The 13,790-nt window shown below is 38.8% G+C and overlaps 1 protein-coding gene across 9 annotated transcripts in view; it reads left to right on the top strand.

Annotated features, from left to right (window-relative positions):
* Positions 1-13,790, top strand: part of LOC134348279 (gephyrin) — a 684,809-nt gene that overhangs the window by 548,117 nt on the left and 122,902 nt on the right. For 6 of the 9 annotated variants that reach the window (XM_063051467.1, XM_063051417.1, XM_063051452.1 and 3 more), the window contains 2 exons: positions 6,507-6,569; positions 7,280-7,322. In XM_063051467.1, the coding sequence (XP_062907537.1) occupies positions 6,507-6,569; positions 7,280-7,322 (106 nt within the window). The remainder of the gene's footprint in view (positions 1-6,506; positions 6,570-7,279; positions 7,323-13,790) is intronic. The other 3 variants (XM_063051445.1, XM_063051477.1, XM_063051459.1) reach the window with 1 other exon arrangement.

Raw genomic sequence — 13,790 nt, 5'->3', positions numbered from 1 at the left:
AAATAGAGGGCTATGGGTAACCGTAGGTAATTTCTAAGGTAAGGACATGTTTGGCACAGCTTTGTGGGCCGAAGGGCCTGTATCGTGCCGTAGGTTTTCTATGTTTCTAACCCAGACTCTGTTGTAGTTACACAAACCCAAAATGATCACAGTTGCTTGACTATTGTAGGTGGCTTTTCTGACTCAACAGCTTTCACATGATCCTCAGTGATTGTGCCTTGTCTCGATTTGTTCTGTGAACTTTGCAGGATAAATAAATGAGCGAATAACGCACATCATGTTCTTACTGGTCAGGAGCTTTGGATGCAATCAGAATATCATCCACATATGGTAGATAGTCAAATCAATAGCTGGCAAGTTACTCAGATGTTATCTCAAAGCCATGTGGTCAACAGTGGGACTGTTGTGGAGCCCTTGTGGTAACCTCGTCCACTGGTATTGTTGACGATCAACTATGAAAGCCAAGCACAGATGACACTCAGACACCAGTTGTACAGACCAGAATCCATTGGCCATATCAATAACTGTTAATCACTATGTGTGATGGCTTCAGGGCATTGGAAGTTGTTAATGAATCTGCCACCAGAAGGGTTAGCTTGTCAATACATTGATTAGCAACCCAGTAATCCACTGTCAGTCTCCTTTCATAGGTTCCATCTTCAGTACTACGTGTCTTCACTCCCTTGGTCTTTACTGGAACAAGCTATGGCATACCTAATAATCCTATCATTGCCTCGCTATCAACCTCATTTGAGTCGCTAGAGGCCATGAAGAGTCCATGTCATGTCCATCCTGTAGCTTCTTGGAGTTCAGATATTGCTGCTGTCTTAGGGGACTGTCCAATGTAGGCTGTAATTCCTCAGAGTTCAGATGGTGTCGCTAATTCAGAGGACTATCTGATGTATTAGGTTTTTCCCAAGGAGAAGCATCAATGGCAGGACCACTCACTTGAAGTTGCAGTTGCACATCCTCATATTGACTTGGTCTGCTTTAAAGTTCCGTACACTGCACTTTGATTGAATTACAATTATCTTTTGCTCATTCGGTTTGTTCTTTAGACCTTTGACTGTCCACATTATATTGTTTTTGTAGTTATCACACATTTCACGTTTGTTTCCCAGTCAACTGGTAAATTCTGTAGCTGCCCATTAACTTTTTAATTTGTTCACACATTTGATCAAACCTACCACATGATCTTATCCTTAACACATTCATTCAAGGTTTTTACTTTTGCTCGGACATTCTCTGGATCTTGTTACATACCCTCTTAATTAACTTAACATTGTTGGTATTTTTCATCTGGATTTTTTCATTAATTTTATCAAACAAAGGTATTTCGCAACTTTGGCTAGTGTCTTAATTCAATCTTGTGTAACATTAGATTTGTGCATACTTTTTATTACTTTGACCACAATCACAAAATATAATTAGATTACAACCAAAATATTGTAGCTTACATGCTGCAGTCGTAATCTTATTTCTCTTTTTTAGTTTGCAGCCTTCTCTCCCTCAACCATGGTCTGATGTTTTTTAAGCACTAGTTTACAAACAGAATTTTTCTTCACACTCCACTGGCTTGTACAAATTTAATCTGAGCTCCATATTATTCCCACAGCTCATCTACTTTTTTACAGATTTTTTTTTCTTAATAGCAATGTATAGTAGTTTCCTCACTCCAACACTTCCATCAGATAATGTGCTGAAGCTAGAACTAGTTGGTTTTGTCTCTGAGATAATTTGGAACGAGAGGAAGCTTTTATCTCCTTTGTTTGCACACTAAAAAATTACACCTCCTCTGGGATTCCTCCAAGTCTTTGCAACCGTCCTTTACTGACTACACCAGAGTTTGTTAGATTCTGATGTTTTTGATTCAAGGTTCTTTTGGAAGTCAAGAAAGTGACACAAAACTTGTTGCTTCACAATTTTATTAAGCACTAATGAAACAAAGGAATTAGAAACGGACAGTAACAGAAGTCTAGTAGGGGGAAGGGAAATAATAAGTAGAGGATAAAAGACCTCTATTTATGGTGGGGCAATGTGGTCAACACTTAATATACCATAGAGTAGAAACATTCCATTCAAATAGGTAGATAAGACCATAAGACATAAGAGCAGAATTAGGCCATATGGCCCATCGAGTCTGCTCTGCAGTTTCATCATGGCTGATCCAGTTTTCCTCTCAACACCAATCTCCCTATATCCCTTCATGCCCTGACCAATTAAGAATCTTATCAACATCTGCCTTAAATATATATACCGTGTTGGTCTTCACAGCTGCCTCTGGCAATAAATTCCACAGATTCACCACTCTCTAGCTAAAGGAATTCCTCCTCATTTCCATTCTAAAAGGACGCTCCTCTATTCTGAGACTATGTCCTCTGGTCCTAGACTCTCCTACCAGAGGAAACGTCCTCTCCACTCTATCAAGCCTTTTACCATTAGAGGTTTCAATGAGGTCACCCCTCATTCTTCTGAATTTTGGTGAATACAGGCCCAGAGCCATCAAAAGCCCTTCGTATGATAAGCTGTTCAAACCTGGAATGATTTTTGTGAACCTCCTTTGAACCCTCTCCAGTTTCAGCACATCCTTCCTGAGGTAAGGGACCCAAAACTCCTCACAATACTCCAAGTAAGGCCTCACCAGCAGTTTAGAATGACTCAAAATATTAAGTTTCCTTCTGTTTGCTGATATCAAACAGTCTTGCGGCAGTATTTTGATTGGTAAAAGGAGCTAAGAGAGCAATTCTTACACAAGACAAACATTGTATGGTTACAGGATTCCCACTGCATTATTCTGGGTACCATTTTAAGGAATATTTCTCTTTAGAGCATGATTTCATTTGAAGTTGAAATATCTACCCTAGAAACTGCTCTATCATGGAGCAGTAAATGAAACAATTGTGCTTAATAATATGTCCACCATCCCTTTGAATCTCTGTAGCTCACTGCGTAACATGGAAAGGTGGTTGGAGAGGTGTAGCTACTCTTCAATAGCCAAATCAGTACTGTTCATAGTTTGGATCACTGTATTATCAAGTAAGGTGCAAGCACATGAAACTGCAAGCAATATTTTTAACAAAAGAAAAATTATCTTATTTTGGTACAGAAAGGAAATGGGCATAAGGGTCCAACAAAACATTAACATTCCAAAAAGCACTTTGCATCACTAGTTACCTAAATCCATGATATTCAAGATTTTTCCATTTTGGTGGGGTCTTCCACATGAGAGTTTAAGGCATCCATCAAAACCTTTCATGAGACTAGATAAATTAAGGACCTATGATGCAATATTGGACTTCTGCACTGTGAATGCATTTCCCTTTGGAATTCTACTTCATTTGCCCTAAATTCCTGATGAAGGGCTGGTGTGGCTCAAGGTAGCTGTTTTAAAAAGGTTTTCATTTTAGCATAAAATATCTCTATATATATATCACTCCTATAATATGGGTGAATATACATGTGCATTGACCTAATAAGTACTTTATACCACCGTTTGATGCAAAATTCTTTGCTTTTTCATTCTCCCTCAGAATTGAAAAGACTGTAAATAACAGACACACTAAACTGCTCTATATTTCAGATTTCTGCAGTTACAATTAGTATTTTAATTCCAGCAGAACGTATGCTGAGAACATTGATGCACTTGTAACCAGATTTTTTTGAACGTAGAATAAAGATTAGAGCAGCAGTTTTCACAAACAGTTAATGAAATATGCCTTGTTGGTATACAACAAGGCTAATATTTCGGCTTGGTCTTATCAGAAGTTATGTGTTCAATGCAATTACTAGGTAATATCTGCTTAAGGAGGATTGACAGTGCTTGGTTCTTGCTCAGTATGTTCCAAGCCATGATCTTTTGTTGACCCTACACCCCCCAACACAAACAAACATGCACACACGCAACATACCAGTAAAGCCATCATTGCTCGAGATCTAAATTAGACCAGCCATATTTTTTTCAGTTTATTGATTTTTCAGGATGTGTCACTGTCAAGATGAACATTTATTGTCTTTAAGAAGAATTAGCAAACATTCTGCTTGCATTACTGCACCCTTTGCAGTAAATGTGTTCCCTCCATACCCAGGAGTAGGAGTTCCTGGATTTAGATCCACCAATGACGAAGGAAACACAGAATGGAGAGATCTAACTGGTGGTATCCCCAATGCTCTGCTACCCTTATTCCTCATGGGCTAGAGGCTATGGGTATATGAGTTATTGCTACAAGAGCTGATCTCTAGTGAATGACAAACCTCCTGAAGCGTGTCAGGAATGGAAGAACCCACATTTGCCTAAATGAATACAGCTTCACCAACACCTGAGAAGCTCAATGGAGTACAAAGCAAAGCAGTCCTCTTCATAGGTTCTCTGTTATACAATCCTATAACTTCTCTCCTTCCACTACCAGCACTCTGTGGTTACAGTAATGCAATCAACAAAAGGCTGTGTAAAAGCACTCCAAATGTCTTTGCTTGTCCCTCACAAACCTATGACCTCTACATACAAGATCAATGGTGACAACCAAGTTCCTCTACTCCTCCATGCCATGAATCAGGTGCCATTTTGACATGGGAATATATTACCATGTCTTTTTAATTATTGAATCATAAACTGGCACTTCCTAACTTACTGTGCTAGTGTCCTCATTGTGCTGATATATAGCAGTTCAAGAAGGTGAATTATCATCATCTTCTTCAAGGTATTATGGACAGACAATAAATGTTGGCCTTGCCTGCAATTTGTAAATGCTGTTTTCAAATAAAACATAAATTAGATGGAGATAGTGGAAGACAATATGTAGCTAGAAGCCCTGCTGTTTCATGGCGATTCATCTGTTCAACTCACGTTTGAACAAACTACAAGACTAGAGCAATAGGGTTTTCGCATTGATGTTTCTCCAGTGCTATGTTGGTTAACATTTTGTCAACTATGGGCAAATGTTGATTTCCAGAAGTTATTTTATAAAGATGTAACTAACTATGAAAGAGACAACAGATGGAAGCATACAAACACAAAAATCAGGATAATAGCAGCAGATGAAGAAAACAATTGACTAAATCTTGTCCACATTTTTAAAATGGAGTTTTTAATATTGTTATGATACTGTTGAGGTTGTCCGAACAGGTAATCCATCAGTTTATGTAGAAAATCCCTAATCCTCATTAGAAAGTTTTACAACTAATCCACTTACTTACCTTCCCTCAGTCTACTCCAAGTAAGCATAGACCGGGTATTGTTACTGTGGTTTAAGCTATGATGTTTAACTTATCAAAGTATGAATAGTTATCATATACCCAGTCTCACCTGTCAATGGACATAGCTATGATGTTACCTGAAAAACACTGCTCAGGCTTGCATTCATATCACTGATATAGATGGCAGTTAACTGAGTGTGAATATGTTGTGAAGTATTTACTTCCAGCACGGCATTGTATTTTAATGCACAAATTGAGACAGATGTTATCTGCTATTTGAGATGAGCTGTACATTTCTCTTTCCTGCAGAACTTCTATTTTTGTTTTTTGCTATCATTAATCTTTTCTTGTCTAAATTTATCCTTTAATCTTCATTATCAAGCTTTAAGACAGATGCACTAAATAATACAATTAAGGGCATTAATGATAGCTAAGTGGGAGAGAAAAGCAGTTACAACTTCATTATTTTCTGTCTTCATCAGTTCATTAAAAAGCTTATGCTTCATTTGTCGTGTAAATCAGTTGTGCTGATGTTCACATATCCCACGCCCAGCTCAGTGTCAGCAACAGATGACAAAGCAATGGATTGTAATTATTTTTCATTCAATGTCAGCATTCTTTTTCTATTCTTTGTTCTACTTTTCATGTAACTGAAAGAATCTTCCATAGTACGTTTATAGCCTTGCAAAAGCATATCGTTCTGGCAACTCAGTTAATCTCAATCATAATTCTTAAAACACTTTATTGTTATCTCTTAAAGGAGACCTCAGCTTTGATTCATTCCAACCTGCGCAGAAGTAACTGTGCAGATCTGTCATTTTCTTTATACTGATAGGTCAGAAGATAGGGCTGTGTAAAAGTAAAAAGAAACACTCTTCTAAAGAAAGTGAGAGGGACACTAACTTACGGGTACCAGGCATGTTCAGGTTTTAATTTTAATTTTAAAAAGTATTATAATTGTGCAAAAATGTAATGATGTAGTGGGGAACGTGGCATGCAGTAAAATTGATACTTGTTTTATGTTTGTTCTTTTAATTTTCTCTCTGTGCTTCATGGCTTTTTGTTTTGCTTGAACTGCCAAGCAGATCCTGCCTGTTTTCCCCGTCTTGTGTGTGGGTTAATGCTGGTGGTTCCACAATTTGCATGTTTTCTTGTGCGTTAGTAGCAAGCGTGTTTGAAAATTGTAAAAAGGCCAAACATATAATAAACCTCTCATTAGTTCTTTTGTTTACGTATTTCATTTCTTAAAAAAATTCCTAGATTTCTGAGCTTCTCTGTTCATTATAAATCTTTTGTTTTTGTTTACACATTAGCTCCACCATAGGTTGGAAGGGCTTAAAGATGAACTCAGAAGGCATAGAGGATACAACTCACGAGTAACTATTACTGATCAAAGGAGCTGCTACCATTCGCAAACTCTGCTTTGCGCTATGAGTTCTAGCTCCTTGCTATTCTATCTATGTGAAGATTCTTGATTGTTTGTTTTCCCACCTTAACACTGTCCACTAGTCTGTGCCTTTAACATTTGTCTTAGAATCTTTCAGTTATCATATCCACATTTTGACCCTCCTAATTCATTTATGGTGTAATTCTTGTTTTGTGTCTATTTTGTGCGTGCGTGTGTGTGTGTGTGTGTGTGTATGTGTGCACACGTGCACAACTGTGTATGCATACATTTATTTCTGAAGACTTTTGCTAGATCAGAACATATAAGCCCTTCTACATGGATTAGTTTACTGCAACATGCCACGTTCATTGACAATCTTTTCTTCCTTCATGCAGTTTTCATGGCTACTTGTGCTCAGCAGATCTAAAGCAAATTTATTTTGAGCTACTATGTCCTGTCGAATAACTTTTGCCTCCATTTTGATGGGTTTTCCAGATTTCACTCATTTACATTTTAATATTCTAGGATGAAGAATCATAAGCTTACCCATTGTAGCATTCTTGCACAAACTTGTCATTTCATGGTGGTGATCCAGCTTTGTTCATCATAATCTATTTTGTATAACCCACTGCATGTATGTATGTTTAAATTTCCAGTTCATTATGTAGACTTTAAAGATAATATCCATTCTCTCTGCAGGTCCAGTCTCGCTGCAGCAGCAAGGAAAACATCCTGAGAGCCAGTGAGTACTTAAATCATGTTATTAGCTATGTTACTATTAATGTAAGTATGCTAACAAAAAATATAAGTGGTATTTCCTGGCATTATCTGCCTCCATGATGTCATTTTGTTCCAAAGTGACCCAGCATTTAGAGTAATAGAGCAGTGCTGCACAAATACACCCCCTTTGGCCCAAAGAGTTCAATCCAGCCTTTACATGTAAAATTATAGGACGTATACTGTGCGGAAGAGGTGAGGGCAATATGCTGTGTGGATATGGTGCTGCAGGGAGCGACGAAGTGGAGGATGGGGGAGGTAAGGATAAGGAAATTGTTGAGAGGTAAGAAATGGTTGTGTGTAAGAACTATTACGAAAACCATCCTGTGATGTGTTTGATCATGAAAGTTGAAGTCATCATTCAGGAAATTTATTATTGGAATTTTGCCAAGACCCTTTAAATGACTTCCTCTCACATAAATCTTTTTCTTTATAAAAGCCAGACCACTGAAATCATATAGATTTCTATTAATATGCTCCAGGTCACATTCAGCATAATTACTGTTTGGAGTAGAGAGCATTGTGGGGCAGATTGTGGTTAATGGCAGAATGTAGCATCCAAGAAACTGGATAATGTAGTTGTCAGTAAATCTGATAATCTTTCTCGTTTATTCATTATACTTAATTTATTGTCCTCTTATGCTACCATATAAATTAATATTCAGACATTTTCATAACTGTGGACAGTAATTATTTTTAAATCGTTAAACTAATTTACCTCTATGAATCAATTTCTGAACAGCCTCCCTCTCGCTGTTGAACTGTGCCCCTTGAGCTGTTAGCCATGTCCCTTGCCCTCAATAGTGCTGTCGCTCCACATTTGTGGAACTAAAATTAAGATTTTGTTTGCTTCCTTGCAGAGAAAAAGAAAACTTAAACAAAAGCAAGTGAAGGGTTTACAATTGATCTGTATTTGACCATTGAGTGAGTCCACAATCAGGACAAGCAGCACTTAAGGACTCATTGTGAAACATTATTTAGAAAGCAAATGCTTTTTGAATTGTCAAAGCATGGTTAGCTGTTTTAAGGATTTTCATAGAAACACCATTGCTGCTTTCATCGTGATATGTGAAGCCAAGCAGAATGTCGCCCTTAAAGGAACAGAAGGCGAAGAAGTAGGACTTTGAAACAAAACACAAATTATTGTATTTATGCAGCAATTAGGTCCATTCTTGAGTAGAGAAAAAAGGTTGTGAAGATAATGCCAAGGAGGAGATGATGAGGGCTGACATGTAAATTGCTTCTTGAATCCAGTATGACTATTTCCTTATAATTGGTGTCTAATCTTGTTAACGAGATAAAATCCCATGACACTACAGGAAGGATACTGGCATGGATAAGAGGAATGGCTGATAGGCAGGAGGCAGAGAGTGGGAATTAAAGGGGCCTCTTCTGGTTGGCTGCCAGTGACCAGTGGTATTCCTCAGGGCATCAGTATTAGAACCGCTACTTTTCACATTGTTTGTCACTGATTTGGATAATGGAATTGATGGCTTTGTGGCAAAGTTTGCTGATGATAGAAAGATAGGTGGAGGGGTAGGTAGTGCTGAGGAAGCAGTGTGATTACAGCAGGACTGGCAAATTGGAAGAATGGGCAAAAGATGTGGCAGATGGAATACAGTGTTGGGAAATGTATGATAATGCATTTTGGTAAAAGGAACTCTAGTGTGGATTATTATCTAAATGGGCAGAAGGTTCAAACATCAGAGGTGCAGAGGGACTTGGGAGTCCTCATGCAAGACTCCCAGAAGGTTAATTTACAGGTTGAGCCTGTGGTAAGGAAAGCAAATGCAATGTTGACATTTATTTCAAGGAAAATAGAATATAAAAGCAAGAAGATAATGGGAGGGAATGTCGACTCAGACCTTGAGAGGCCTGCGTCGGGCATTTTCATGCCTTACAAGGCGCAGATTGGAAGTCTGTGTGGGGCGCCACTCCTCACACAGACACTAGAGCAATGCGTGGTTAAGTGCCTTGCTCAAGGGCACAAACACGCTGCCACAGCTAAGGCTCAAACTAGCGACCTTCAGTTCACTAGATGAACTAGAAGATAATACGGAGCCTTTATAAGACACTAGTCAGGCTGTACTTGGAGTAGTGTCAACAGTTTTGGGCCCCATATTTCGGAAAGGATGTGTTGTCATTGGAGAGAGTCCAGATGAGGTTCACGAAGATGATTCCAGGAATGAAGAGGTTAATATATGAGGAATGTTTGGCAGCTTTGGGCCTATCTTCACTGAAATTTAGAAGACATCCCACCTCTCCCGGAAGTTCCGGGAGTCTCTCGCATATCGATAGTGGCTCCCTGACGCCCGGAAATTATATACAATATCCCGCAAATAGATTTTTTGAGAGGGAGAGGGAGAGCGAGCATCCGGATTGGTCTCTCTTCGTGCTAAGAGTGGTCCCCAACCACCGGGCCGCGAGGAAACAATATGATTTTGCGATATGAAATGATATGAGTCAGCTGCACCTTTCCTCATTCCCTGTCACGCCCACTGTTCAACTTTAACGCATGTGAGGTCATCAGTGACCCAAGACGTGCAAAGGAATGGGTCCGTGACTCATTTGTGAATGTCCCCAGTGAATCATCCACGTCAGCGCGGGAAAAAGATCAACTCCTCCAGTTTGCAAATGACGGCAGGCTGAAAAGTATGTTTGACATAACATCTTTGCCGGCATTCTGGATCAAAGTCAAGGCTGAATATCCTGAGATAGCCACGAAAGCACTGAAAACGTTACTTCCATTTCCAACATATTTCTGCAAAGCAGACTTTTCTGCAATGAATGCAACGAAAACTAAATTGCAGAATAGACTGGACATAAGGAATCCCCTTCAAGTATCGCTGTCTCCCATCACCCCTCGATGGGACCGTGTTGTTGCAGGAAAACAAGCCCAGGGCTCCCGCTGATTCAGTGATATTGGTGTGTTGCAATGATTTTATATGTTCATACGTGCTGTGTGTTTAATATGCAAATGTTACTTAAAATGTTATGATGCTATTGACTTATAAGTGACTTATAATTCAGTGGTCCCCAACCTCGGGGCCGTGAAGAATACAGTGGTGGCCGGAACGCACCCAGCACATCTTTAAGAAAAAAAGCCGAAATAAACAAGCTGATTGATTAGGTGCTGCTTGGCATGTAAATTTCGGCCCAGATCAGAGACAATGCGTCGTCTTTGATCTGGGCTGACATTTACATGCCGGGCGGCACCTAATCAATTAGCTTGTTTATTTCGGTTTTTTTCTTAAAGGTGTGCTGGGTGCGTTCTGGCTACTGCTGTACCGCTGCATTCTTCGCGGCCCGGAGGTTTGGGACCACTGTTATAATTGACTTATCACTATATTCATGCGAGGAAAATATGCGCTGTGTGTTTAATATTAAATTCATTAGATAAACCCCTTTAGAAACAAAATTGAGTGTATTAGCCACTTACAAGTGACTTACAGTGACTTATCACCTATATTCCGGTCGCGTTTAACACCCACCCTCCCCCGGGTCGGCTGGTCTGCAAGAATATTGTCAATATTAAACTGGTCCACGGTGCAAAAACAGTTGGGGATCCCTGATTTAAACTAACTGGCTAGCTGCCAAGGAGCTATGCTATTGATGTCCTATGTGATGAGGCCAAACTCCCTGTAGACTTGCTTAAAGTTGTAACAGAATAAACATTATAATATAATATAAGTACATATTTTAATGTCACATTTGCTGCATATACCCAACTTGGTTTACAGATTAGACAAAATCACTAAACAAAGTATTACATACACCCTTGGAGGTCGACGGGGGCGGTGGGGGGATATGGGGTTGCGGGGGGACGGGGGTGCTGCCTCCCTGAAATGAGTTTTTGCAGAGTGGGTTGTCTGCCGGGGGGTCACATTGAAATCTACTGTATGTTGAAAGAACTAGATAGGGTGGATATGGAGAGGATGTTTCTCATGGTGTGGGTATCCAGAAGTAGAGGGCACAGCCTTAAAATTGAGAGGTGATCTTTTAGAACAGAGGTAAGGAGGAATTTTTTTAGTCAGAGAGTAGTGAATCTATGGAATGCTCTGCCACAGACTGTGGTGGAGGCCAAGTCTGTGCATATATTTAAGGCGGAAGTGGATCATTTCCTGATCAGTCAGGGCATCAAAGGATATGGCAAGAAGGTAGTATATGAGGTTGAGTGGGATCCAGGATCAGCCATGATGGAATGGCGGAGCAGACCCACTGGGCTGAATGGCCTAATTCTGCTCCTATGTCTTATGGTCATATTACACGCATCTGGGAAGGTGGTCTCAGGATTTGAGTGCCAAAGTGCATCTGAATCTCTTCAATTCACTCAAGTCCTGTTATCCTTCCAGATGTGTGTCATCATAATGGGTTAGTACCAACATTAGGAAAATACTACAACAATTTTAATGGCCCTGAGACACATCTTGAAGAAATTCTTCTCTGTCAGTCTTTATTAGTTATTGTGCACCTAATAAATACAAAATGGCTTCTTCCATTCTGTTAAAAGGCTAATTTATGTGGACAGTTTTATATATTTTAAATACATCTCAGCGTCAGGAGTGAAATAAGCTTTCTTGGACTTGGACTTGGACTTGGTGCTGGTGGGGAAGAGTGGTAGTGACAGAAAAGAATGAAATTAATACATCATGAACTTCATTAGTGAAGTTACAGGAAATCTCCTTTGGAAAGGTGGAAAAAAGGGACGGAGTTTGCGTCAGCCATTGCTAAAGAATCTTCTTGCACCAAAACAATAGAAAAGTTGAAGGCCCCTGATCCAATGCCTGAGAAGCCTAAATTGCAAAGCTTTCTTTCAGCAGGAAATTATATATGTTCAATATAAAACGGTGTAGATGAAGTTAATACAATTTTTCTTAGGTGATTTATAATATTGTTCTGCAACAGTACAAGCTTGAGACCAGTTTCTGCAATTTATCATCAATTTGAAGGTAATTAATTTTGATTTTTCAAATTAACATTTAAACTAGGACTCTTACTGAGATACCAAGTATCTGAGACACTTCTTCAGTTTCACTCCATTTAATACCAATATATAACTGAGAGTTACAACTACTGTATAAGAAGGCGCTCTGCAAAACAATATGGAATGTTGCCAAATACCTTGTCTACACAATATTGGGTATGTCCTGTCAAAGGTTAGAGCAAATTCAATCTGATAATCATCAGAAAAATTATGGAAGGTATTGTTAGCAATCTTATCAAATGTTTTCATCAGATTCTAACATGCTGCAGATGCTGGCTAGAAATGGCAGTAGGAAGCTAAAATCTAATAGTGTTTTTGATTCCTATTTTCTTTTGTTTCTTGTGCCAATTTCACTGGTAGCACAAAAGTAATAGTTCAACTGATATTTCCTTGCTAGTTCTACTAGGTCATATTTCCGTGAAAGATGAAATTCTGCATCTCCTCTCATTGCTTGTGTATAAAAACACCACACAGCACAATTTCATTAATCATGCTTTCCTCAGACCTTTTGTCTTTTTTTACTCAGAAAAGTAAATGATGTAATTGTGTCACATCTAAGTTTTATAAATGAGGATGGGATGTAATAGGTAAGTATGTTGTGAGAATATTAAGCTTGGCATATTAGTGATGATTAATGGGCAGCTGCAGAAGAAATTGAGAAGCTTGTTTTCTTTCAGATGTTTTGCTTTTCCTTCTTAATGCTGCCCCCTAATGCCTTAAATTGATAATCCAATTAGTACCCAAGCAACTTGGTTCACCATTTTTTCTATTCATAACCACATTCTACTTTTTCATGTACGTGTGCACAATTTGTTAAGAATTGGGATGCATGACAGTATGGAAATGTCAGCAGCTGTCAGCATTAACAAATGTTTGTATTAGTTTGGGAACTGAACATATGTGAAAGGTTTTTCTTTTTCACAATGATGTAGTTCCACAGCACAGAAATAGGCCCTTTAGCCCAGCTGGTTCATGTATTAGGCTTTACATTAACTTTATTGTTTGGCAGTGATTTCTAACTGGTATAGCTGAGACATTGGAAAGTAAGCATGTAAGTCTGCTGAAAAACAATTATGCAAAACTGGGATGATAGTGTGAAACTACTTTTCTTTTGCAACCAGATCAGAGGGTAAAAAGCTTACCCTCTGATTACAAGCTTACAGAGGTTTTTGTTAAGCTTACATCATATTGCAATTAAATGTAAAATGTGCCATCTGGAAGACCAATCTCGGGAGAAGGTGTAATTGTTCTGAGAAACTAAATTGGGGTTGTTGGCATAATACTAAATTCAGTAATGATCAAGCAGGGAGGGGAGCTAATAAATAAATTATATGGACATTTAGTTTTTAATTTGTGGAGCACTGCCAACAAGTTTATTTACCTGCATATGGATGAGTCAGCTGACTAGGTGCTTCGTATTTGCACATGTTAATCTTGCTGAGAAATGCA

This window comes from Mobula hypostoma, chromosome 1 (genome assembly GCF_963921235.1).
Source record: "Mobula hypostoma chromosome 1, sMobHyp1.1, whole genome shotgun sequence".
Classification (NCBI taxonomy): domain Eukaryota; kingdom Metazoa; phylum Chordata; class Chondrichthyes; order Myliobatiformes; family Myliobatidae; genus Mobula; species Mobula hypostoma.
Note: the sequence above shows the minus strand (reverse complement) of the source record. Positions and strands in the feature narration are given on the sequence as shown.